This window comes from Moschus berezovskii, chromosome 21 (assembly GCF_049115385.1).
Source record: "Moschus berezovskii isolate FMDL1 chromosome 21, NW_MosBer_1.0, whole genome shotgun sequence".
In the NCBI taxonomy this organism is placed as follows: Eukaryota; Metazoa; Chordata; class Mammalia; order Artiodactyla; family Moschidae; genus Moschus; species Moschus berezovskii.
Window position 1 is genome coordinate 35,452,878 of NC_142480.1, and position 25,193 is coordinate 35,478,070.

General features: G+C 57.5%; 1 protein-coding gene across 2 annotated transcripts; it reads left to right on the forward strand.

The window, feature by feature from the left end:
- Window positions 1-1,311: 1,311 nt before the first annotated feature.
- LOXL1 (lysyl oxidase like 1) lies at window positions 1,312-24,833 on the forward strand. Of its 2 annotated transcripts, XM_055418175.2 has the most exons (7): window positions 1,323-2,830; window positions 16,796-16,904; window positions 19,112-19,249; window positions 19,693-19,849; window positions 20,447-20,542; window positions 22,338-22,453; window positions 24,489-24,833. In XM_055418175.2, exons 1-7 carry the CDS (start codon window positions 1,687-1,689, stop codon window positions 24,493-24,495), a joined length of 1,767 nt encoding a protein of 588 aa, XP_055274150.2. In that variant the 5' UTR covers window positions 1,323-1,686; the 3' UTR covers window positions 24,496-24,833. The 2 variants fall into 2 exon arrangements, with proteins under 2 accessions (XP_088685639.1, XP_055274150.2); XM_088829513.1 differs by lacking the exon at window positions 19,112-19,249 and having other exon boundaries at window positions 1,312-2,830.
- The last annotated feature ends 360 nt before the right edge of the window (window positions 24,834-25,193 follow it).

Here is a 25,193-nt window from a genome sequence, read left to right on the forward strand (position 1 = left end):
GCTGTCTCCTCCCAAAGTGGTCTCCAGGCGTTTCCAAAGTAGGAGGGGAATCTGGAGAGACCAAGTTAAGGGCAGGTTCTTCCTCCTGGATGTATAAGCCCAAGAGGGGGATTTCTGCCCTCCAGTTCCCACGACCAGGGTTGAAGAAGGCAGCCTAGGGGAGGCATTCAGAGACATTTCTTAGACTCCAAAGTGTTCAAACTTCTGAGGCCCCTCCTATTTCTGCTGAGAGAACAGAGAACCTGCCAAAGCCCTCTTGGAGACCATCTGGTCTAACCCTCCACTGATCGGATGTGGTGACTGAATCAGAACAGGGAAAAGACTTGCCCAAGTTTATCCAGCAACTTAACCACAGCAACTGGAGTAGGCCCATTCTCCCAAATCCTCTTTGCTGCTGCTCCATGCAAACAGCACAGAGTGCCTCCCAATGACTCCTGCTGCTGCTGCTGCTAAGGCACTTCAGTCGTGTCTGACTCTGTGCGACCCCATAGACAGCGGCCCACCAGGCTCCCCCGTCCCTGGGATTTTCCAGGCAAGAATACTGGAGTGGGGTGCCATTGCCTTCTCCGCCCAATGACTCCTAGCCCACATCAAAGACAGCCCCTGGATTTCATTTTATCCAGGTACACACTCAGGCTATTTCTAGGCCATGTCGATTTCAGAGATGTGTGACAGAAGCCACACATGCATGACAGGATGGGCAGGAAATTGATCTCTCCCATGTTTTCACAAGTTCTGTTCAGCAGGAAGGCAAACTTCCATTCTACAGACCAGGAGAGTAAGGCCCAGGGGTGTGCCAAGAGGGAAAAGGCTGGAGCCCCACCTTCTTTGTGCTCAGGCCCGATGAAGGAAGGCGCACCTGATGACCTGAATTAGAGTGGTTCAGCCTCTCCCCACAAGAGGGTGGAATTCAGCATATCCCCCTAGAAGGCCCACCAACAAAGAGGAAGTCTCAGTACTGCTTTGGAGACTAGCAGCCCAGGTGTCCTGGGCAGAGGCTGGAGTAGACAGGAGTCAGGGGCTCATTAAAGCCTAGATAAGAAACCAGGATGCTGGGTCCAAAGCAAAAAGAAACGGCCAGAGTAGTACGGACACCTCAGCCCTGTTATGCCTGCCAGGGCCCCACTCACCAGGCCTGAGTCCCCAGAGGCCTCCTTCCTACTCCCTACTGCATTCCCTTGCTTAGAGGCAGGTCTGCGGCTTGGCTGGGAGCTCCAGGGACTGAGGGAGCAAGCGCGGCAGCTGTGGGACAGACCACATAGCTAAAACCCGGCGGGCCCTAGGGCCCCGCGGAGGCGGCCCCGGCAGGCGGACCAGGCTGCCCGAAAAACCTCCCGAAGCTCCCAGCCTGTTGCTTATTCATTCAGAGTGGGAAAGCGCCAGCCCAGCGCGGCCAGCCACAGCCAGGCTGGCCATGTAAGGCCCCCAGGCGGCCCTGCCTGCCCGGTGCCCTACAGAGAGCCTCGTGCAGCCCTGGGCACCGCCCCTGCCCTGCCCTGACCCCCTTGGCCTCGAAATGCTGTCATCGGAGGAGCCGTCCCGCTCGGGACAAGGCCAGGATGGACAAAGCTAGAGCTGGGGCGGGCAAGGAGCCGTCCTGTCCTCGAGGCCGTGGGAAGAGAAGCACGCACGGGGGGCCACTCCTGAGAGCCTCTCGGTCCACCGGGCCTCCGCAGAGGGGCCACCATGGCTCTGGCCCTAACCGGCTGGCCGCTGGTGTGGGGCGCCTGCGTCTGCGTCCTGGTGCACGGGCAGCAGGCGCCGCCAGGGCAGGGCTCGGACCCGGGACGCTGGCGGCAGCTGATCCAGTGGGAGAACAACGGTCAGGTGTACAGCCTGCTCAACTCGGGCGCGGAGTACTTGCCGCCGGGGCCTCAGGGCTCCGAGGCTAACTCCCGGGTGCTGCTGGCGGGCGCGCCCCAGGCCCCTCCGCGGCGCAGCCAGGGGGGCCTCCGGCGGCGGCAGGCCCCGTCCCTGCCCCTGCCCCTGCCCGGGCGCGTCGGCTCGGACACCGTGCGCGGCCAAGCGCGGCACCCCTTCGGCTTCGGCCAAGTGCCCGACAACTGGCGCGAGGTGGCCGTCGGGGACGGCGCGGGCATGGCCCGGGCCCGCACCTCCGTCTCCCAGCAACGGCACGGGGGCTCCGCCTCCTCGGTCTCGGCCTCGGCCTCGGCCTTCGCCAGCACCTACCGCCAGCCGTCCTCCTTCCCGCAGCAGCAGTTCCCCTACCCGCAGGCGCCCTTCGTCAGCCAGTACGAGACGTACGACCCCGCGACGCGGACCTACGACCAGGGCTACGTGTACTACCGCAGCGCGGGCGGCGGCCTGGGCGCGGCGGCCGTGGCCTCGGCGGGCGTCGTCTACCCCTTCCAGCCGCGGGCGCGCTACGAGGAGTACGGAGCGGGCGGCGGCGAGGAGCAGCCCGAGTACCCGCCGCAGGGCTTCTATCCGGCCGCCCCGGAGAGGCCGTACGCGCCGCAGCCCGCCGACGGCCTGGACCGGCGCTACTCGCACAGCCTGTACCACGAGGGCACCGCGGGCCTCGAGCCGGCCTACCCGGACCCGGGCCCCGACGCCGCGCAGCCCAACGGCGGCACGTACGGCGGCGGCGACCCCCGCCTCGGCTGGTACCCCCCCTACGGCAACATGCCGCCCGAGGCCTACAGCCCGCCGCGGGCCGTGGAGCCGCAGCCCCCCTTCCGCGTGCTGGAGCCTCCCTACCTGCCCGTGCGCAGCTCCGACGCGCCCCCGCCGGGCTCCGAGCGCAACGGCGCGCAGCAGGGCCGCCTGAGCGTGGGCAGCGTGTACAGGCCCAACCAGAACGGTCGAGGTGAGTGCGTCCCGGCGGGGGCCTCGTCCATCCTTTACAGAAGGCCTCCCCCGCCTGCTAAGTCAGGACCCCCACCCTCGCCCCCATTGGCAGCCCCAGTGCTTCCCAGGCCTTCGCCACCGGCCGCACATCCCCATCGGCGCCAGGGTTTGGCCAGGCAGGCCAAGGCTCTGACCTGGGGGGATAGGGGTTGGAGGGGCTGGACAGGCTTTGGCAAGAGACGCTTGGGTCATCTGAGGACATATAAAGGAGCCCCTCTCCCCGCCTCTCGCTCGTTCCCACTGGGGCACGTCCTCCTCTTGGAGGTGCCCCTCTGCCAGCCTCACAGGGTGACACATCCGGATCAGAAAGGCTTCGGGGACACCTCCGGAGGTGTGACAAGTTCCCGGTCACTGGGCATAGGTGGGCTTGGCGTGAATGAACAGGAGGTTAGAAGAGAGGGTCTGGCCTGACAGGAGAGCAGATTGGACCACCCTGGGTTCCTTCAGGGGACACTGCCAGGCCCGGACTAGAGAGGCAAGTGAGGCACTGGCCTGGGCGCCAGAAAACTTAGTAATCTACTTAATATTTCAGTGCATTTTTAGATCAAAAAATCAGTGCCAAAAAAAGATGAACAAAATATCAAAATTTGAAATAGAATCAGTAATGGTGCCATGCCAGACTGTATTCAAGCCAGGGAAAAACTGAAAATTAGCAATAGCGATCTGTCTTTATTTGAAATTTTGATATTTTCGTCATCAGATTTCTTTTTTTGCAGTACTGATGATTTTTTTTAAATATTGCCTCAAATATTACTTCCCTTAGTTGCTGAGATTTTAGGTGCCCTCTTAAGTTTTGCACCCCAGGCTGGGAAGAGTCTCTGGAGGCAGTTGTGGACAGGGATGGGGGCGTGGGGGGAGGTTGAAGATATGACCTAGTCTTGGGAAAGCTATCTGCACAGTGGAAGGGGCGGCCTGCCTTCTTCAGATGAGCAGCTACACACACGCTGTAGGCTACCTTGGCAAGGGCCCACGAGTGGTCTGGCCAGGGCTGAATGACCATTGACCTAACCTCTGCCCTCCTAGAATTCCCTTTCCTGCTCCTGTCTCTGCAAGTCCACAGTCAGCTTTGGTCAAGGTTTTCCATTCAGACCCCAATGCGTGTGCGTTCCATGTCAGCCTTGCCTCTTTCAGGTTGCAATTAATACTCCTGATGCATTACTCCTGCTTCTCTGCTCCACACCAGGGTGGCTGTGCCAGGCCCACCAGGTGAGGGCTAAGCACTGAGGGGCTCAGGGGCACAGATCCTGCGCCGCCAGCCTTTGTTCCTCTGCCTCTGTCCACATGGGGACGCATCCTTGTCTCCAGCCATACTGACCTTGGGTGAAAGGCTGCTGCTGGGTTGCAGGGGTGGGGACTTTGGTCTCTCTGTGGGCTGCTGGAGCCCAAGGCTAGGGGAGGGAAGTGTCCCCAATGGTAATACTCATTCCCTCACATTCCAGGACTTCCCAGGTGATGCTAGTGGTAAAGAATCTGCCTGCCAATGCAGTAGATGTAAGAGATGTGGGTTCAATCCTTGGGTCAGTAAGGTGCCCTGGAGGAGGGCATAGCAACCCACTCCAGGATTCTTGCCTGGAAAATCCCATGGACACGGAGCCTGGTAGGCTACAGTCCATAGCGTCGCAGAAAGTTGGACACGACTAAAGCGACTTAGCTCCAGCTCTCCCTCACATTCAAGGCACAGCCTTCAACTTGGGATGCGGAATCCCATTTTGAGAACCTGCAGGTGCTCAAGACAGGAGCTAGAGGGAGGGCCCTTCTATGATGTGATGAAGGATTTCACGGCCTCATCTGCAGCTGATCCTCCGCAGGACTTGCAGCAGCCCTGCAATGGTGTGTGGTACCACTCTGCACCAGCCCCTGCTAGAGCTCTGTGGAGGAGAGCACGTTTTACCTATAGACTAAACTGCTGTGGTAAATTTTCTTAGAATGCAAGACCGCGGAGTGGGGCTCAGCCAGAAGCGCTCCACCTCTGGGCGGAGGAGAAAACCAGGCCTCAAATAGCAGTACTGGCAGAGCCAGGCCTTGGACTCGACGTCTGTGCCCCAAGCCAGTGGGTTTTTCTAAGGCCCTTCTGTGGCCTGTCAGGTCTTAAGGTTCAGAGGGAGACTGACCAGGGCAAGGCCATGTCTGGAGTGGAGGTGCTTGGTGCTCAGGAGGGCCTTTGGCCATTGCCCCTGAGCCCCAGTGTTCATTTGAGATTAAAGACATTTCTCCCCTGAAGGAGATGCCAAGCTGAATCCAGGCCCTGCCCCGAGGGAGGCATAGAGGAGGGGGCATCTCAGGGCTGTGATCGGGCAGGCACTGGGTGGGTGGGGAGAGGGTGGTGGTGTAGGGGAGCCAGAGGAAAGGCCTCCCCAGTCAGGGACTAGGAACAAGGGAGGACTTCTAGGAGGAGTAGGTCCCCAAGTATTGCTGCAAGCTGTCAGCACCCTCCAAGTGCCCCTTCCCTATTCCTGGGGGGTATGGTGTGTGGGTGGGGGTGCAGGCTAAATCCAGGCTCACAGAGAGGCCAGAGAGGGAGCAGTACCTTCTCCTCCATCATTTGATCCTCTTCCCATCCTGCTAGGCTGGGACCGTGGAAAATCCCGGCTCGGGGAAGGCCAAGCTTTGTGCTTGAGATCAGACCCCCAGGCCTGGTGTGGGAGTCCAGGGCGGATTCTCTGAGGCTGACCTCATTCCTCCTGGCCGCACACCCAGGGGTCTGAGGCTGGGCGCTGGCAGCCCGTGCGTGTACGGGCGTGGACATGTCCTCACAATACCAAACACATGTGCGCACCGCCCACGGCCTCCACGTTTGGATGGTTTCCAAGCGCCTGTCCAGAGCCTGGTTTCTTCCTCGGGTGCCTGTACCCTCTTCCCTCCCACCCTGGAGAGGGGGACCCAAGGGCTCCTGCAATACCGTTGTCTCTGAAACGTGTAACTGGACGGAAGGCAAGGAAACAGGAGCCCAGATCACATACCTGGCCTGACTGTCCCAGCAAATCCAGGCAGAGGCCTGGGGATGGGGGTGCCTGCGTCCCAGGCCTCACTGAACCCCTTGAGCTGTGCCCCTCCATCTCCCATGACCGGGCCCTCTCCTCCTGACCTCCTTGTCCCTGTTCCCACCTTCCCACAGCCTCAGCTCCTCTGATCTGGTGATATTTGTGCAGACTAAGGTGACTCCAGGCCCTAGAAAACCATGCCTCTTCTCCCAGGGCTCCCACTTACACCCCCGGCCTGTTTCACTGGTTCTGGCCACCTGTGAAAATAAGGTGGAGCAGCCACCCTGGGAGGACAGCCAGTTGGAGGGCATCCTCCCAGGGCACCTCTGATGGCTGTGCCAGCCGTGCCTGGCCTGGTTCCTCCAGCCCTATCGTCACACAGCCAATTGGAGCTGTGACTGCCCTCTCCCTGGTTTCTTCCAGTCCATCCTACATGTGAGGCAGATACACCCTGGCATTGCTCACCACATTACTCTCCTGCTCAATGAGGTTCTGGGGCTCCCAAGGCCTTCAGCACAAAATCGCAAATGCCTTAGCATATTGCTCCAGAACCTGAGGCACCTCTCTCCATCCAGCCTCCTGCGCCCAAGAGAGCAGCCTGGGCTCCCTGCTGCACCCCCTGCTCCCTGCCCCTCTGGGACCTTCCTTCCTGACTCAAGTCACCCACCCACCTCCACAAGGCCTGAAGGAGATGCAAGGGCAGACAGGGCAGGCCTCCACCCAGCAAACATCAAGAGTCAGAGCCCCCAGGCAGGAATGGTGATCACATCTCCAGCCATTTGCAGAGGAGCACCCGCTGAGCTTAGTGGCCTCAATGTGCAGTTTCATTCACCCCACAGCCTCCTAGAGATGTGGGGATCATAGGCCAGTGGCACAGATGAGAAAATTGAGACCCGGAGAGGTCTCACAGCTGGATGCAGTGGAGCCAAGACTTCACACTGAGCCTGTCATGTCTTCGTGACACTGAGGGGACCCCACCCTCAAGCCACCTGCGAGCCAGACCCCAGTTCCGCCAGCCACCTCCAGGGGGAATAAATCTGCTAGCGTATGTTGGACACTTTATATTTGTACATCATCTCTCTTTATTCCCATAGCAACCCCACCAGCCAGATACTGATAATCCATCCCATTTCATAGATAAGGTGGCAGGTTCACTTGCTGATTATCACATGACCTGTTAGTAGTGAAACCAGAATTTGGGTCTGTATGACTCCCCATCCTGGGTTCACGTATTGAGGCTTACCTCTCACATGCGTTTGGTCATTTAGCAGACACTTGACTCCTACTGTGCTCTGGGCAGTGAGCACTGGTTGTGACGGAGTGAGATGAGAAAGAGTGTGCACAGCTTCAGAAGCAAAGGACACCTTCGCACTGTGCTGTCAGCGTGAAGCCCTATCATCTCCAGTCCAGACTCCAAAATGTTTAACTAGCACGCGGACAGCACCTGACTCTGTTCTTGGAAATTTACAGTTAGAGCCGTTTAATCCTCATAACGGGCTTCCCAGGTGGCACTAGTAGTAAAGAATTCACCTGCCAATGCAGGAGACGTAAGAGACATGGGTTCAGGAAGATCCCCTGGAGAAGGAAATGGCAGCTCACTCCAGTATTCTTGCCTGGAGAATCCCATGGACAGAGGAGGCTGGCGGGCTACAGTCCATGGGGTTGCAAAGAGTAGGACACGACTGAGCACACATACAATCCTCATAACAACCCTTGTTGTTACTATTACTCCCATATTGCAGATGAGGAAACTGAGGCCCTCGGAGGTTAAGCAGCTTGCCCACGATTGCTTTAACTGGTGGCTGGTTTAGGCAGAATCACAGCTCAGCACGCCTTCTTCCTTCCCTGAAGTTGTCCCAAGTTGCTCCTTCAGAAAGAAATGGAGTCTCAGGCCGAGGAAGTTGGGGTAAAGGGTCAGACAGAGGGCCTGGGTCCTCTTGTTGCTCTCCTGTTTGGCAATCGGAGGTCACTGGTGTCGGAACAAACAAGTTGTGTTGGGGACAGCCTCCTTGCAGGCAGACTTCCTGTCTCCTCTCATATCTGCCAGTTGAGGGTCACATCTCTCCCCCTGCTCTCAAACTGGACTATCCCTGGAGGAAGAGACAGCTCCCGTTTTAAATGATTATAATTGCAGCTGATATTACTGAACTCTTAACGTGTATCAAGGGCTTCCCTGGTGGCTAGGACAATAAAGAATCCTCCTGCAATGCAGGAGACCCAGGTTTGATCCCTGGGTCGGGAAGATCCCCTGGAGGAGGGCATGGCAACCCACTCCAGTATTCTTGCCTGGAGAATCCCATGCACAGAGGAGCCTGGCAGGCTATAGTCCATGGGGTCACAAAAGAGTCAGACACGAATGAAGCAACTGAGCATGCACAGTATGCCCCAGACACCATGCCAGATTTTTGTTTCCTCCTTTAGTCCTCCCAGCAAGCTTGTGGGGTATTATCATCCCCACTTTACAGAGGAGGCAGCTGAGGCTAGAGAAGTTCGGTAACTCATCCAGGGTCCCAGAACTCATCAGCAGCCAAGCTCAGATCCAGGCTGACTCCCCTCACCAAACCGCTCCAACCTCCCCTTCTGCTCTTGCCCCTCAAGGAAGGGTATCTCCACCTTCATCTCTCAGATCTAAACCCCGTAAGACACAAAAAGTTGGATTTTTTGCCTTGAGTTCGCAGGCCCCACAGAGCCTGTTGGGATGGCGGCCCAGCAAGGCACTTCGGGCCTGAGAGGTACCAGTCTACTGCCGCACTTGGCCAGGGCCGGCACAGGGGGTTCTAGCCTTTCGCCCCCTCCCCTCTCTCCCACTCTAGGTGCCCCCATCTCAATTCCCTCTCACCTCCGAAGGGGCATCTCACCTCTGATGGGGCACTTCTCCCCAGTAGTCCCAGCCCAAGTCCACGCGACTCCTGTCCGAGCCAAGAACACATGGAAAACTCCCCAGGGCAGTGGCTGGAAAGGCAGGAGAGGAAGGGCGGGGAGGAGCCGGTGGTCGGCCCGAGCAGCCCACACCTGCTTCCAATTCTGTGCCCAGCATTCCTGCGGAGCAGCAGCCTGCTCGGGAGGGAGGGAGGCCGGAAGGAGAGGCTGGTCCCGTCCCTCCCCTGCCCTGACCTAACAGCCTCCTCCCCACAGGCGGCTGGAGCCAGAGGGCCTTGCTGTCTAGATTCAGGATTACAGGCCCAGGCTGCACCTGGGTCCCTCTCCCCCTTACTGACGGGCACCCAGAACCCGGGCATCTCAGCATCACCTGAAAATGGAGCAAGGGCATCAGGACACCAGAGCAGGAGGGTGCTCGGGGGAAGTCGAGGCCTGAGGAGCGTCAGCCACCTGAGTTTCAGGAGACAAGCCGCCCTTCCTCCCTGTCGTGGGCCAATGGCAACCATGGTTTTCCAGGCCCAAAGCTAATCCTTTCTGAAAAGAAAGGGCTTTTGGAGTCAGTCCCAGCCTCTACGTGATAATGAAGGATGTGCTCCCATAGGCAGTGCCAACAGACCCTTTGTGGGAGGCTGGTGTTTGTCCTCAGGCTCGCTGAGGGCGTGCAGGTGCCAGGCCCCAAGCTGGGGCCCAGGGAATTCAGGGGCACCCTGAACCCATCCCTGTTCTCGCCAGGGCCTCAGCTCAGGCAGGCAGGATGCTATGGTCCAGGTCCACTTCCTTCTCTTGCCAGCTCTCCAGGTCTCAGAACACGCTGTGCAGAGAGACCTGGGCCACAGCAGGGTGGCAGCAGACAGACAGTAGAAGAGGGAAAAGGGAGGGGCATTGGGTGGTGGCAGAGGGCTAACAAAGTAGGCCTTGGGACCTCAAGCCTGTGCCCCGATGAAGGGTGCGTGAGTGCCTGCACAGCAAGGGTGCTGTGGGGTCAGAGGTCAGTGGCAGAAAAGGTCAGCTGTGCTAGTAGCTGCCTTCTGCTCCTTAGGGTTAAGAAATCTGGAAGGCCAGGTTAAGGCCAGACCACAGAAGGCTGGCTGAGGAGAGCAGACACCATCTCATGAGGAAATGCAGCCATTCAACAAATATTCGTGGAGTGCCTTCACTGTGCTGGTCTAGCGCTTAACCGCATTCATGAGGTTAAGAAAAGAGACACAATTGCTGTCCTTGTAGATCTTGTATCTTCATGGGTGAACATAATAAATAATAGAAGGTAAGTGCTGTGGAGAAAGAGAAAAGTCAGGGAGCTCTGAAGTGTTGGGAGAGCTTGCAAAGGTGTCAGGGTGGGTTTCGAAGGTGACGTTTGAGCAAAGACTTAAAGGAGTCAAGTAAGTGAGCCATGCAGCTATCTGCCAGTAGAGCATTCCAGACAGAAGAGCCAGCCAGTGCAAAGGCCCTGAGGTAGGAATTCCCTGAACTTTCAGGTGTGTTCCAGCGTGGTTGGAGCAGCGTGGCATGGCTGTGGGGGCTTTATAGAAGGCAGGTCAGAGAGGTAACAGGGTCCAGACCATGGAGGTCCTGTACTGTGAGGACTTTGACTCTCCACTCATGGGGGAGCCACTATAGTGACATTTAAGCAGGGTCTCTCTGCTATGCTGGGATTGGACTGCGTGGAGGCAGACAGGGGGAGTCTGAGAGGAGGCTGGTACAGAGATTGAGGCTGAGATAGCAGCAGCCAGGCCGGGGGATAACAGCGAGGTGGGGGGCAGTCAGTTTCAGGATATATTTTGGAGATAGAGCTGATGAGCTTTTCCTGATGAATCAGATGTGGGGTGTAAGAGAAAGAGAGGGGTCAGGCATGAAGGGAAAGGGCTGTGTCCTGTGCGGCTGAAAGGGTGAAGTCACCATAAGCTGAGATGAGCCGTCCATGGGTTTTCTAAGAAAGATATAAAGTTCAGGTCACTGAGAAGGGTCTGAAGGGCAGCAAGGGAACCCTGGAGACCACGGGATCTGCAGAGCCTTCTAGAGGTGGGGGCAGGGCACTAGGCAGGGCCTGCAAGAGGGAGCCTGTGGGTGGGGTGGGTGGGCGTGTTCACGCTGGGAAGAGTGTGAGTGATCCAGGGGTGTGAGGAGGCGGCAGGAGGCAGCAGGTAAGCTCACCTCCCCTGGTGGCCTCCTCCAGCTCCGCCCCGGCTACTTCTGGGTAGTCTGCTCAATTGAACGAACACGCCTGCCCTCCTCTTGAGTCTGGAACAGTCACCCGGAGTAGCGAGGCCATCGCTGCCCTTGGACTGCCTCTCCCGGTCTGGTGGGGGCAGCAGATGGGTGCTAGAAGAAGGAGGAAGGGGGGGCACTGGGTGGTGGCAGAGGACGGCTAGCGAGGTAGGCTTTGGGGCCTCAAGACCGTACCCCGTATAAGGGTATATGTGTGTGTGTGTATCTGTGTAGCGAGAATCCCAGGGCAAGGGCGCTGTGGGGTCAGAGGTCAGGAGCAGAAAAGGTCAGTTGTGCTAGAAGCTTCCTCCTGATCCTTAGGGTTGAGAGTTCTGGAAGGTCAGGTTAAGGTCAGACCACAGAAGGCCTTGGCGGCCACCCTGAGAAATCTGACCTTGTTTCTGTAGGTGATGGGGAGCCACAGAAGTCACTGGGCTAGGCTCAGTGACCATCCTAGCTCCTTTGCCTGGACTGTACTGCCCTTCACGGTGGGCCACAGTGGATCCTGCAGAACCTTGCCTGCCTGCTGGTCACCCAGGTGTGTGGCACCGACAGTTTAATGTCCTGATTATTAGATGATCATTTCCTAGGACCCAGAGCTGCCAGCTCCCGCCCCGGAGGCCCTCCCGGCCCATCCTTATTCCAGGCCATGCTCTCTGAGCTTCCTGCTCTCCCCACCGAGGGGCTGCTCTGGAGTCGGGCCACTTGGGCCAAAACATCCCTCTCTGTACATATTTCACAACCCACTGACCGGTTCCTGCTGGACATTGTTTATCCTCCAGCCCCAGGCTTGAGAGATTAGGGCTCTTTGGCATTCCATTTGCCTTCAGCTGCTTCGTGTGAGCAGGAAGCTGGGGAGAAGGATTTCAAAGGAGACGAGGTTTATGGAACTCATAGGAAAGAGGAAGCCAAGAGGAAAACAGGTGAGGTGTAGGCACGTGGAGGGAATGTAACCTCAGACCCGCCGCTCTGGGCGGCCGCCAGGAACCGCTGAGCAGGAGGGAACAGATTCCTCCTAAAGCAGGAAGGATTTAGGTCAGACGGTGGGAGAATTTCCTGGCAGCTAGAATATCGTCTGCAGAGGTTGTGAGAGGTCCTGGGCTCTTGCCCAAAGCTGGGGAATGGCCTGAATAGCTCCTGAAAAATATTTTAATCTCCAAGTGTTTATGGAGCCATCAAACCTGCTCTCAAGGGACGGTTACTCTAATCTCCCCACCATCCACGTGGGGAAACTGAGCCTAAAGAAGGGCCGGGACCTGGAACACGAGGCGCGGGGCGAGATGGCAGATATTGCCTCCTGGACTCTCTCCCACCAGAAGGCCCCAGCTGCGTCCTGCCAGGGAGCAGGAAGACAGTCCTCAGCCTTCCACAGGCTGGTGTGGGGGCCAGCTGGCAGCTCCAGGCCTAGCCCGGGTGAGGTGGGAGGACATCAGACCCCCAAGAGGCAGTGTGAAGGGGCCCTGGGTCCCACAGAGAGGAAACCCCAGAGGCAGGGCGGGAATGCCGAGCGCTGGCGCTTGTCCCTCCACTCTGTGTCCTCCCAGCCTGGAGGGTCCAAGGGGGTCCCCAAGGCCAAGGGACTTCCTCTAGACCAGAGGCTGCCTGCAGAATGGCCTTGGGACTGGGTTCACTCACACCCAGCCCCTCCCCAGATGAGTAGCGTAGCTTTGACCATCCCAAGGGCCTTCGCCCTCTGACTCCGTGTCCTCCCAATCCCAGTCCAGACTGTGCAGCCTGAACCCCTGTGGCCAGCACACTGTTTCTGGGGAAGAGTGTTCACAGGGGCCGCTGGCCCTGAGTGAGGTGGAGAACAGTCAGTTTGTGTTAATGGAAGCAGTGAGGCATAGACAGGGGCCAGACCCACCCAGGGCCTCGCAGAAGGCCTGTGAAGGTAGGGTACGAAGTCAGGCTCCTGCCTACCTCCTGGGCAAGGACGGCAGGACAATCAAGGTGACCGGGCCTCCCTGGGTAGCCTGAGCAAGCCCATCGCCCAGCCTTTGAGGGGTCAACCCCATCCCCAGGAGACTGGCTAGATCGGTCATGGAGGGTATAAACTGTGGAATCGCAGTCACAGTGACAGGCAATGAACTTGACATATCTTAAAAGTTAGCACTGACCAGAAGTCAAGAGACAGAATGAGACCCATAAGATAATGTCATTGTATACCTCACGGATGCATACCCACTTCCAATTTTATACAGAGACACAGATGTTCAAAGACATGTCTAAGGGTCAGGGTAAGGGTGAAGGTTAAAAACACTTAATTATGAGAACGGCTTTGCACAAACCAGTGACATGAAATGAGAATTCATTTCTCTGCATGTATAAAAGTTTATAAAGTTCTCTGCCCTTACAAAAACAAGTGTCTCCAGAGAAACTTCCCACTGCACTACTTTACAGTGTCTCCAGTGCCAGATCCACAGGCTGGCTGACTCCATACATTCTGCATAAGAGATCCCAGCTCCACCCCCACAAAATTACATCCCATGACTGAAGGTTCTCCCTGCCTTCTGATGACTCGATGACCAGGATCTTCCTTTTAAAGTGCACATTTCTTAGGATGGTGGGGAAGAGAGGTGAGCACAAGTCTGGTTGGAACTGGACTTTAAGCAACATTGGCCACTCTGTCTGGAGGGCCTGGATGTACCCCACAAGCCAGAGGTAATAAACCGGAACCCCTACCCCTACATCCACAAGCGCCCACTCAAGCCTTCCCTCAGCCCCCTTCCAACATCACACAGCCCACCCACATACCCAGGCCCCTATGGAGAGGCTGAAAGCCCAAGCCTGCAGGCCTGGCTGCTGATGGAATGCCTCCTGGGAGAGCAGCAGAGAAGGAGGCATTGTTCCTTCCTGGGAAAACATACCAGCTGAGGGAGGGGGCCTGCTGTTCCCAGAGACCTCAGTGGGGGGTTTTAAGGGGGTTGAGGGGACCCAGCCTAGACTCTTGTCTTTTCCAGTAGCTTCCCCCACAGCAGTGAAGGTGTGACAGTGGAGGAGGGCGGACCAGGGGGAGCCAATTAGGGGAGTTACAGAACCCCTGTGATGGTCAAGGGATGCAGAACAACATAAAATAATGATCAGGGTGATTCCATTTAAGTTCTAAAAAAAGGCATAACTGATCTAAAATGATTAAAAAGCAGAGCGGTGGTTTCCTGGGGAGGAGGGAGGGAGGGAGGATATACTGAGAAGGGGCAGGGAGGAACTTTTAGGAATGATGGAAACAGACCATAGCATGATTGTCGTGGCTCTAACACCCTGTGTACATTTGTCAAAGCTTATCAAACTGTATGCCTAAGATCTGTGCATTTGACTCTGTGTAAATTATAACTTAAAAAAAAAAATTATTTTTATAAAAAGAAGAAATAACACGTAAAGCCCTAGAAGGAGAGGTTGGGACCTGGAAGCTCTTCCTGGGGCTTCCTTGACTTGCTGTGTGACTGTGGGCAAATTCATTGCCCTCTCGGAGCCTCTCTTCCCCCCAGCACCACTGTGTGCCGTGATTTCCTGAGGGAGACAAGGTGAGGAGCACGCTTTGGATGAGTGGAACAGTAAAGTATGAAGCTACTGATCATTAAAGAAACTTGCCTGACAGAGACTGAGAGCTTAACAGTCAGTCAGCCCTGAAGCATGCTGAGGGGGTGAGTGGGGACTGAGCCCTGCCCTCTGGAGTACAGACTGGAGGGGAGCAGACACAGGTGAATATGATGAAATCCAGCAGTGAGGCAGAAGCATGAGCAGCTTGAAATGTCACTGCCAATGAGAGAAGCCTTCCTGCAGCAGGAGGCACCTGCCTGAACCTGAGCTTCCTCAACAGTAAGAGGAAAATGGGCATCTTTTGCTCAGCCTAGAACCAGGAGCAAGGTTCAGTGTGTGGCCAGGATCAGAATTCAGTATGTGATCAGAGTCAAGGCACAGTCAGAGGCCAGGAGTGCACCAGCCCCGAGTACCCCCAGCCTCTTAGCTGGCTCTTCCAGCTTCCCTGGACTGAGAGGAAGGGTCGGGCCAGAAAGCTTTGTAGAGTCATCTGTGCAGTGTTTATTGAAATCGGGCCTGGGGTGGGGGTGGCAGGCTGCCTGGTGCCAAATGTGGGTCTCATGCAGCTTCAGGCCCGGCTGACCCACCACCACATGTTGCTGAGGGAAAGGCTCTTTGGTCATGGGAGGGGAGCCATTCCTGGCTGTTCACCGCCCCCTCTCCCCCACCCACAAGCTTCTATGGACCAGAGTGAGAAACAGCTTGATACGGAGGTGGCCCTTGCTTTCGGGGCCTGACGCTCCCTGGGGAAATGACTGCAGCATTCCTAGGGGCTTGAGTAACGGCCGCGGCTGGCCAAGACAGCCCCCATCAGCCAGAGCCACCGCATCCCCACCCACCCCTGTGTTCCACACTTCCTCTTCATTCCAAGCAGGTGAGATCACACTGGCTGCTCCTGCCTGAGGCCTGGGCCCTAGGTGGGCAGGGGTAAGGCCTGGGAGCCCCAGAGATGTATTTGTGAGGGGTGACAGGCAGGCAGAAACCTCTGGGAAAGGCTCAGAAGCCAGCATCCCCCTCTTCTGTCTCATCTTCTGGACCTGCAAGCTGACAAGAGGGTTTTGGCAGCAAGAAGAAGGGGCTAGAAGCCTGTCCGCATGACTCAAGCCCCCTCACCATGCCTGCCCCCCAAAAACAGAGGGCTTGAAAGAAGCTAAGAAGAGCTTACAGCTTCATTTTATCATTCATCTGCCAGAAGCCCAGCAACCTAGGAAGGGAGGGGACGTGGAGGCCCAGGCCCATTCCCCTTTAAGCTGGTGGCTGAGCTGGGACGGAGCCCAGGGCTCTGGAGTCCCCCTGCCCACCTCCCACCCCACCCCTTCCACACACCCACCATCAAGATCTTTCATTCTTTATTCCGTGTGGCTAGGGTCTGGACACCTGAGTTCGGCTTCTTCTTAGTCCTAATAACTCACTGGGATGAAGTTATGTACGGGGGTGGGGGTGGGGAACAGAATGGACAGACCCTTGGCTACAGCCTGACCGGAGGAACAGGTGATCCAGGGACTGGACAAGACTCCAGACTTCCCCTGGGCACTGGGCCCCAGGCCCTCCTCAGACTGGAGGCCAGAGGCTGCAGACGAGGTGTGGTCCGCTCTAGGGGCCAATGACAGGATGAAAGGAATCCTGAGCAAGGCGGGCTGGGCGCCCAAGCCGAGAATCCTGCCCTGTCAGCAGCCTGTTCCAGGGACGTGTTTTCCTGTGAGCCCATCCCTTCCTGGCCACCCTCACTTCTGCCAACCGCCATTCACCTGGTTCTGCCCAGGAGCCTCTGGTACCCACTGAGGGCTGGAAACCCAGGGCTCACTCTTGGCAGTTCATGAAGAAAGCCAGCTGCAGCGGAGAGAAGAGCAGAGAGTGTCTGGAGGCTGGTGCCCTGGGAAATAAGGACACCACGGGGAGTGTCTGCATCAGGAAATTGCTTGGTTCACCGGTCCTGCCCCCAGGCCCTTGTTCATGCTACACCCCCTGCCGAGAGCACTCTTGTCTTCTCTGGTTCTCCGAATCTGCCCCCTAGTCTCCCCAATCCTGCTGAAGTCCCCACTCTCCCAGTGGTCAGTGGTCCCCACAGTATGGGGTTCTGGAGGTGAGCCCCTACTCCCTGACCTCCCTGACCCCACACCTGAGCCTAGAGAGAATGGTTCATGTAACACAGCTCACTTACACACATATTGGAAGGCTTCCAGGAGGAGGTGACAGCCAGTGTAGAGAACTGAGAATGACCAAGGACATCTGGGGCTGGGGAGGTCTCTGGGCTTTAACCCTGACCCTCCTCAGTGCCAGGCTCTTGCTCCCTCCTCTCTCTCTCTCACTCCTCACTCCAGGTCTCCCTGACTTGGTCCCAGACCCCAACTACGTGCAAGCGTCCACTTACGTCCAGAGAGCCCACCTGTACTCCCTGCGCTGTGCTGCGGAGGAGAAGTGCCTGGCCAGGTAAGGAGATGAAGTGCGGACAGTCGCTGGGAGTCACGCAGAACCTGCCTGCAGGCTGCACCACCCTGGCCTTCTCATTGGTGGGCCTTGTCTGCCCCCAGGGTTTCAGGTGGGGAAGGGAATGGGGAGATCCAGCTTTTATGTATACATCACCCTGCAAGGAACTTAATGACATTTCATCTTCACACCCGCTAGTGATAAAGAACCTGCCTGCCAATGCAGGAGACAGAAGAGATAAGGGCTCTATGAGTGATGTAGCTGATTTACATGTTGGTGCAAGCTCCTTGTCTGCTTACAGACTGGCCACACACAGTGTGAGAGCTGGCAGAGGTCCAGGACCGCATGTGAGCCCCTCAACTGGCTGCCCACTCAGGCCTCGTACCTGGGAACAGAGCCCCGTGGTACTGCTGGTGCTACAGAGAACAGGAGCTCAGTCTCCATGGCTGTCCACTGAGGCTGAGCGTTGAGGACTCTGAGTCAAAACCAAACCATTACTCCCATCTTCATGGAACATCCCGTGTGCCCACACCTAGGCCCCTAGGCGGGCTGGGGAGGAGGTCGCCGGGGCTCCGTCCGGGCTCTTTTGATCTAGCTGAAGAAGGCAGCCGTTCACCCAGACCCAAGCAACAGGAGCTGGAGGAGAGCTGGAAGGGGTGGTTGGCAGGCCGGAGCTGTGCGAGGCCAGAGGAAGGCGAGGTTGGCAGGGGCTGAGGCGTCCGTGGAGGCTGGGCGTGGGATACAGACCTAGAAAATGCAGCAGGACCGACGCCCTGGAGCGGCAGGGCCCTCGGAGATGGCCGAAAGCGTGGGCCGCAGACCTGTGCCAGTTCACAGACTGCAGGCGGGACTCAGACGAGCGCAGGGACTCGCTCCAAGTCTCACCGCGGGTTTGTGGCCAAGCTGGGCCTAGAACCCAGACCCTAATGGGTTCCCACGGTGTGCCGAGCCCAACAGAAGGGCAGGATTTAGCTGAACACAGGGAAGGAGGATGTTCTGTTCCAATGCAGACAGAGACAAATTCCAAGTCTCCCTCAGACAAGGCCAAGGGACTTACATCCTGGCAGACAGAAGCCTGCAGCGCCTGGTGTCCAGACATCTTCTCACAGAGAGCTAATCCCCATGACTGGCCACCTCCTGCCTCTGGCCTCAGGGCCCAGCCCTTAATGATTGCTAGGGAAGTGCCCCTGAGGCTGGCCAAGACAGCTATCCGCAGTCAGCTGAAGAGGGGGAAGCCTGCAGTCAGCCCTTTTTCCTACCTACGGGGGGTGTGGGCATGTGTCCCCTCACTGCTGCCTCCCAGTTTTCTCTCTTTTCCCTTCCCTCCTCACAAGGCCCATCTCAGTTGGCAACTGGGGGACAGCAAGTGAATTGTGAGCAGGCAGTCTGCAACCAATGCTCCCCCAACAAAACAGGTCAGATAGCTGGCCCTGAAGCCACACAATCAGTGAGAGGTGGCCTACTCACACAGGCCCGGCTCAGGGTGTGTTGGAGGCAGTGTTGTTAGATCTCCCAGACAGTTAAGAACCCCCTAAGTGGGGCAATCCCAGCAGACTTCCTGGAGGAGGGGACCTGCGTTGGGGCTAAGAGGCTGGTTGGGTTCTGGGTCAAGTGAACAGAACAGACAAAAATACAGATCAGTGCAAGAGTTAAGTCTGTTTGGGAAACAGTATTTGAAGCTAGAACCCAGGGTGTAGGCGGAGGGGGGAAGTCAGAATCTTGGACAAGCTTGTTTTTTAAAAAGCCCTCCGAAGATTTTGATGTGTCTTACTCTTTGCGACCCCATAGACTGTAACCCACCAGGTTTCTCTATCCATGGGATTCTCCAGGCAAGAATACTGGAGAGGGTAGCCATTCCCTTCTCCAGGGCATCTTCCCAACGCAGGGATCAAACCTGGGTCTCCGGCATTACAGGCAGATTGTTTACCATCTGAGCCACCACGCTCAGGGACTGTCCCCAACTGAGAGTCATAAGCAGGCATCAGGGATCCTCAGAGGGTCATTATCAGGCCTTGCTTTAGAGCGTCCCCACCGGCAGCTTCCAGCCGCATGGCAGAGGGGAGGAGGCGGCCAGGAGAGAGGGGCAGCAGCTTAAGCCTTGGCTGCAGCGCAGGGGTCAGCTTTGAAAACCTTCAGGGACAAGACGGCCCGTGCGGGGTGTCTCTGGCTGGTACCTGAGCCCCCTCCGGTCTCCCCACCTGTCCCCACAGCACAGCCTACGCCCCGGAGGCCACCGACTACGATGTGCGCGTGCTGCTGCGTTTCCCCCAGCGTGTGAAGAACCAGGGCACGGCGGACTTCCTCCCGAACCGGCCGCGGCACACCTGGGAGTGGCACAGCTGCCACCAGTGAGCGGCCGCCCCTCTCCTGGGCCCGGACCCTGCACCCCACGAGTGCTCTGGCAGGGGCGGTGCTGGGGGAGGGCCCCGTGAGGTGTTTTCTGCCAAGAATCCGTCACTGGGACAAGGACTTTTCAGTGGAGCCTTAGCAAAAGCTAGGCTGGAAAATGGGACATTGAAGGATCGGTCTGGATAGGAGATGGAAGTATCTAGAATGCAGGGCATTGCCCAAGGGAGGCCACTATAGGTAGGAGCCCAGGGAGGAGTGAGGGGTCCTGAGGAGGTGCCCTCCTAGGGTGCCTGGCTCGGGGACACCAGAGATGCTGCCTGTGGGACACAGGCCCAGAAGCCCAGGCTGGTCAGGAGGCAGGGTCACCTGGACCATCTCGGGAGGGGAGCAGGCTGGGCAGGGCCGACTCAGCCCTCTTCTCCTGCTCCCTCTCCCAACCCAGGCACTACCACAGCATGGACGAGTTCAGCCACTACGACCTGCTGGACGCAGCCACAGGCAAGAAGGTGGCCGAGGGTCACAAGGCCAGCTTCTGCCTGGAGGACAGCACCTGTGACTTCGGCAACCTCAAGCGCTATGCCTGCACCTCTCACACACAGGTCAGGTCAGGTCGGGCTGGGGAGGCGGGGTCGGGCTCCAGAGGATGGGGCAGAGCTGCCTGGAGATGGGAGGCTGGGTCACCCTGAAGACGGGCTAGTGCCAAGGCTCCTGGCCACTCAGCTCCTCCAGAGTCTTCTCACCAGTCCTGAGGCCACCACAGGGTTCCTCGGGGCCTGCCCTGCACCTCCATTTCCAGGGGTGTCCGCTCATGGAAGGAAAAGGAACATTCCAAGGAAGTCTGGATGGCTTAATTTGCCTAACCGGGCCCCCAAATCCATCTTTCTGTCCAGAGAGCGTCCATCTATCCTGCCTCCCTGCCTCTCTGTCCATTCATCCATGCATCTCTCCCAAGCATCCCCCCACCTTCATTTCACCCCTCCTTCTGGCTCTTACATCTCTCATTGCTCTGGTCCATCTGCCCAGTGAGCCTAGTACAGGGCAGAGCCATGCTGAGCAGCTACCTGGGGCGGGGGCCCGGGGGCCCAGGGTCAGGACGAAGCACAGAGCAAGGAGGCCCCAGGCTGCTGAAGTGGGCATGGGGTGGCTCTCTGAGGAGTGCACCGCACCCCAACCTCTGCTCCTGTCCCCTCTCCTAGGGCCTGAGCCCAGGCTGCTATGACACATACAACGCAGACATCGATTGCCAGTGGATTGACATCACCGATGTACAGCCCGGGAACTACATCCTCAAGGTAGGGCCCCTGGAGGCAGTCCTCCAACTTGATGTCCCCACCCCTGACATAAGCTTCACATTCTGGTGTACACCCTCTGGGTGTTAGATTTCATAGGCAGTCAAGAGCACTCTAAATGGGGCAATCATGGTAGACTTCCTGCAGTAGGGACCTGAGTTGGGTCTAGGAGGCCGGGGGGATTCTGGGTCAAGTGAACAGAAGTGAAAGAGTTAAGTCTGTTTGGGAAGCAGTAGTTGAAGCTGGAACCCAGGGTGCAGGGGAAAGGGGAGGCCAGTATCTCCCGGCTAAGGCTTCTCCTTCACACTCCTGTTGCTCTGCAACTAATGCTGTCCCCTGAGGTCTGCACTTCACGTCTGAAGGTCTTAATCTCAGACAGACACAGCCTCTTCCCATAAAAACGCAGGGAAACTGCAGCCCAGGTGTGGTAATGCTGGAGGAGGGGGTGACTCTCTTCCGTAAGTGATAGAGGACTTGGAGAGCCATGTAGTCCATCCCCCTGTATGTGGGCAGGGCAGGCTCTGTGCCATCTGGGAGAGGACACTGCCTTTCCCTGAGACACAGCTCCTCACAGGACCCCCTACAAAGCCAAGGGCTTCATCCCCTCTGGCCTGAACCCCTCCTCCACGTCCAGTCACCCCAGTGCCCCTTGGTTGGGGGCACAAGTAGAAAAGCACGTCAGGGGCACAGAACCCAGCGTGGTGCCTCCATGCAGGCTGGGCAGGGGCCAGGTCATCACAACCTCACCTGGGGAAGCCAGATCTTAGCCTCTTTCTTGCAGGTGCAAAGCCAGGGTGGGGCTCACTGTACTGGGCTCCTTGGGCTCTTCTCTACTCTGGAGTAAAAGAAGAGCAGAGAAGGTAGGCCTGGAAAGCAGCTTTAACCTGCACAAAGATGGGTTGCTAGGCGGCTGCGTTCAGAACCCAGCAACCCAGAAGCTGTTGGTTGCAGCCCCGTCCTGAGCACCTCTCACTGGGCTTGGTGAGGCCTCTGCTCAGCCTCACCCAGGGGCCAGCATTGTTTAGGGTATCTTTTTTCTTCCCTCATTCATCCACTTAACAAACTCACACAAAAGCCCTTCTGAGTTCTAGGTTCCAAGGATTCAAGACATGTAATGCCCAGTTCCTGCCTCTAAGAAATGTAACTTAAAGACAACATCACTGCATCGCTTCCTAAATGTTCTGCAGATAAGGCTGGGTGTGGCCTAACCTAATGAAGCCCTCCCCTGTCAGTCCAACATTTTAAAGACTTCCTCGTGTCCCAACAGCTCCTCTTCAGCCAGGTTATGCTTGGTTCATCATCTCAGTTGAGTGTCAGGTGCCTTGGGCTCCAGGCCAGGAGATGCCACCTGGCATCAGATAGGCCATCAGTGGATCATCTAGATGGGCATGCTTGGTGAAAGGGTACAGGCTTCGTAGTCAGGGAGACCAGGCAAGGGATCCCTGCCCAGCCCCTCACTCACTGCTGGGCTCCCTGGGGCAGTGGCTCTGAACGCGCTGTGCCGGGCCCCCTGTCCTGAGCCCTGGCTGAGGAAGCCTCCTGTCTTCCAAGAAGGGCGATCTGATGGCGCTTTCTTTGACTCTGAGCTTCTCTTCCTTCCTCTCTCGGTGTCTCTGCCGCTTCTCCCGTCTCTGCGTCAGGGCGTCTCTTGGTCTGGCGTGGTCTGGCTCCATCTCCTCGTCTCCCTCTCTTTCGTCTCCTGTGTGTCTGCCCGTCTGCCTCTCCACCTTCCTTGGCGACCAGGTGAAGCACAGCCCCCTGATCAGATCCCTTTCCATCTGTTCCCTTCCTTCTCCAGGTACATGTGAACCCAAAGTACATCGTTTTGGAGTCTGACTTCACCAACAACGTAGTGAGATGCAACATCCACTATACAGGTCGCTACGTTTCTACAACAAACTGCAAAATTGTCCAGTAAGTGTTCGCCCACCCCGCTCCTACTCGAGGAGCAGGCAGGGCCACCTGAAACACGGAGGATGCCTGCCCTGTGGGTCACCTTGATGGCCACGCATGGCTGCAGCTGGACCAGCCCACAGGCTGGGCAGGAGACGGCTCGTCTGTGCTCAGTGCTCAGGATGGGGGAGGCGCTCGGGCTGCAGGCACTGATCTGGGGCGTGGCCCCGTCTCTCAGCTGGAGACTAGCAGGAGGCATCGAGGAGGTGCAGGGCTTGTTCTGTGACTCCCTCCCTCTGTGACCTCAGGCAGCTCACCTCACCTCTCTGATCTTTTCTCTTCAACACTTCCCACGCAGGCTTGTGAGGCGGATTGAAAGGCCTGACAGATGTCTCTGCGTGTTTCAGAGCCCTTACACTGGTGCTCACTGAATGGCAGCTATGTGAGCCTCAGTGTCCCTGTCAGGTGGACTGAATGAAGCAGCCCCAGATTAGAAGCGATTCTGGCTGGAGTCACTTCTAATCGGTCATCAGCCCCTGGGCCCCGTTGTGGAGGGAGCTGATAATCTCTGTGCCCGGACCTTCTGCGCGTGGCCCCTCAGCTGCCCTCAGCCTCTCTCCTGATCCCTCATGTGAAGTACTAGGGACTGCCTGCTCACAAACTCATTAAGAAGTGCAGTTGCACTCTGTGTGAATTTTAAATGCTTGATCAGGTCAAAGCAACTCTCTTCCATTTAAAAAATAAAGAAAAAAAGAATAGTCTTCTAGAGCAGTAGTCCATCAGCTAGGGGACAACTGGCAGGGATTCCAAGGCCCAGAGAAGCATTTTTCCCCAAACATGCCTGCTTATTAATGGTTCACAGATATGAGAGGCTTAGCCTGTCACCAGGGTCAGGGCTCAGAGTGTGACCGGGATTAGGGCTCAGTGTGTGACCAGGATTAAGGCTCAGCATGTGGCCAGGGTCAGGGCTTGGTATGTGAGGGCTCTGTGTGTGTTTACAGATAGCCGCTTCACCCTTGGCTGCTACCACTAAGCTAACTGTTCACAGCCCCTCACCGCACTGTGAGAACAGTAGCCTCTGGTTCAATTCAGAGATTCTGTTCCTCATTAGTGGGATTAGATCAGAATTATCTAGGTCACGGAGTGACCTGGGAACGACCGACTCCTGCCCCATCCCTGGCAACCTAGCCCTTTGGCAGGCCTGGGTTTCCAGCACCTTCTTGCTCCTCAGGGCTTGTCTCTTTCAGCCATTACAAGTCCAGGGGTCACCTAAACAGTAGAGGTTTTCTGGGAAGCAGTTGAGGGGAGGAGTAGCAGGGGCGGGCGGGAAGGAGGCAGGAGCCATACGAGAGGAAAGGGGGCTGAGCGGGGAGCAAGGGAGGCAGGGAGCCCACACGCCCTCTTGTCCTTCCTGCTGCTGGGGAAGGAGCATCCAAACAGCCCCCTGTTTTCCGGGAGGCACCGTGAGCTGGGCCTCTCAGCAGGGTGGACAGAGCAGCTGCCCCACACCCTCTCCAGCTCCCCCAGGGCCTGTGGGCACCGGGAATGCCGAGGCCCTTCCTTCCGAGCCCTTTACATAAGTGCTTGGAGAGGCTCAGGTCTCATTAGCGCGTCTCCGCGACCCTGACCGCAGGCAGGCGGCTGGGCCAGCGCACAGGAAGCTGGACAGCGTTCCCAGAAAGGCCACGGGACTGACGCCTGTGGGTTTCAATCATGTTTCTCAAGAGGGAAAAGGAGGCCTTCCCCCGCAAAAGTACTGAGTTAGAAGAAGTAAGAAAGTATTTCCAGACAGTAGCAGCTCTGCTAATGGCCCAGAAAACAGTCTGGAGCTCAGGGCATGGGGCAGTGTGCTGCTATGACCACGCCCTGGGTGGGAGCCCGCGAAACCCTTCTTCTTAGAGCTGGGGGTACAAGGCCCATTTCCCTGAGCCCCCATGACTGAGGGGAGTGGAGGGGAAGCGCTCAGCTGGGGAGGTGGGGGGGAGCCTGGCTGACAGTCGAGGGAGGTCTCCCTGCCCCTCAGCCTGCCGCTGACCTGCTCTCTTTCTTTCCTTAGATCCTGATCCCAGGGAGATGTATACAGCCGGCCCACCTCCCCACCTTCCAAAGCAGGCCCTGCTCCCCAGGCAGCCTCCCACCAGGACGGGCCCGGCCCGAGGGGCCCAGCCCCCACTCACAGGCAGGGGCAGCTGGACGCGCAGGAGCATCCTTCCCTGCCCGCCTCAGGGAGCGAACGGGGACCGAAACCACAGGGACTCCGGATGCCAGGCCCCACCGTGTACTTAACTCTCCCCTACCACGTTATTTTGTTGGTTGTTGGTTTTTATTTTTTATATTTTGGCCATACCACAGAGTAAGGTTGCCCAGGCCTGGGCTGAATAAAACAAGGTTTTTCTACTCCGTGGTTTTCTGCATGTGGCCTGCCAGCCGGGATGACCAGAGCTGGGTTGGGCTCAGGGGACATGCTTGGGATCCATCCTTCGCAGCAGAATGTGGAAAGGGCAGCCACCACCCTGTCAGGACCACAGCTTGACCGAGAGGCCTCGAGCCCCCGGTGGAAGCCCCATAGGGTGTCTCTCGGCGCCAAGCCCTCTGCATGGGGAGCGGCCCCCGGCATCTCATCCTCCACCACCACCCACCGCCCCTTGTTCTCACACAGTCACCCCCTCCACCAGCCACCTGCCCCCTTCTTGCATTTTGAGCGCCTACTGAATGCCCAGCCTGTGGTGGAACTGAGTGCACATTGGAGTCAGAGACAGTT

Excerpts from the sequence above, each read along its gene's own strand:
- LOXL1 (XM_055418175.2), top strand. The coding sequence starts at position 1,687 with ATGGCTCTGGCCCTAACCGGCTGGCCGCTGGTGTGGGGCGCCTGCGTC. Across the intron at positions 2,831-16,795 it reads GCCCAACCAGAACGGTCGAG|GTCTCCCTGACTTGGTCCCA; the intron begins GTGAGTGCGTCC and ends TCCTCACTCCAG. Across the intron at positions 16,905-19,111 it reads GAGGAGAAGTGCCTGGCCAG|CACAGCCTACGCCCCGGAGG; the intron begins GTAAGGAGATGA and ends CTGTCCCCACAG.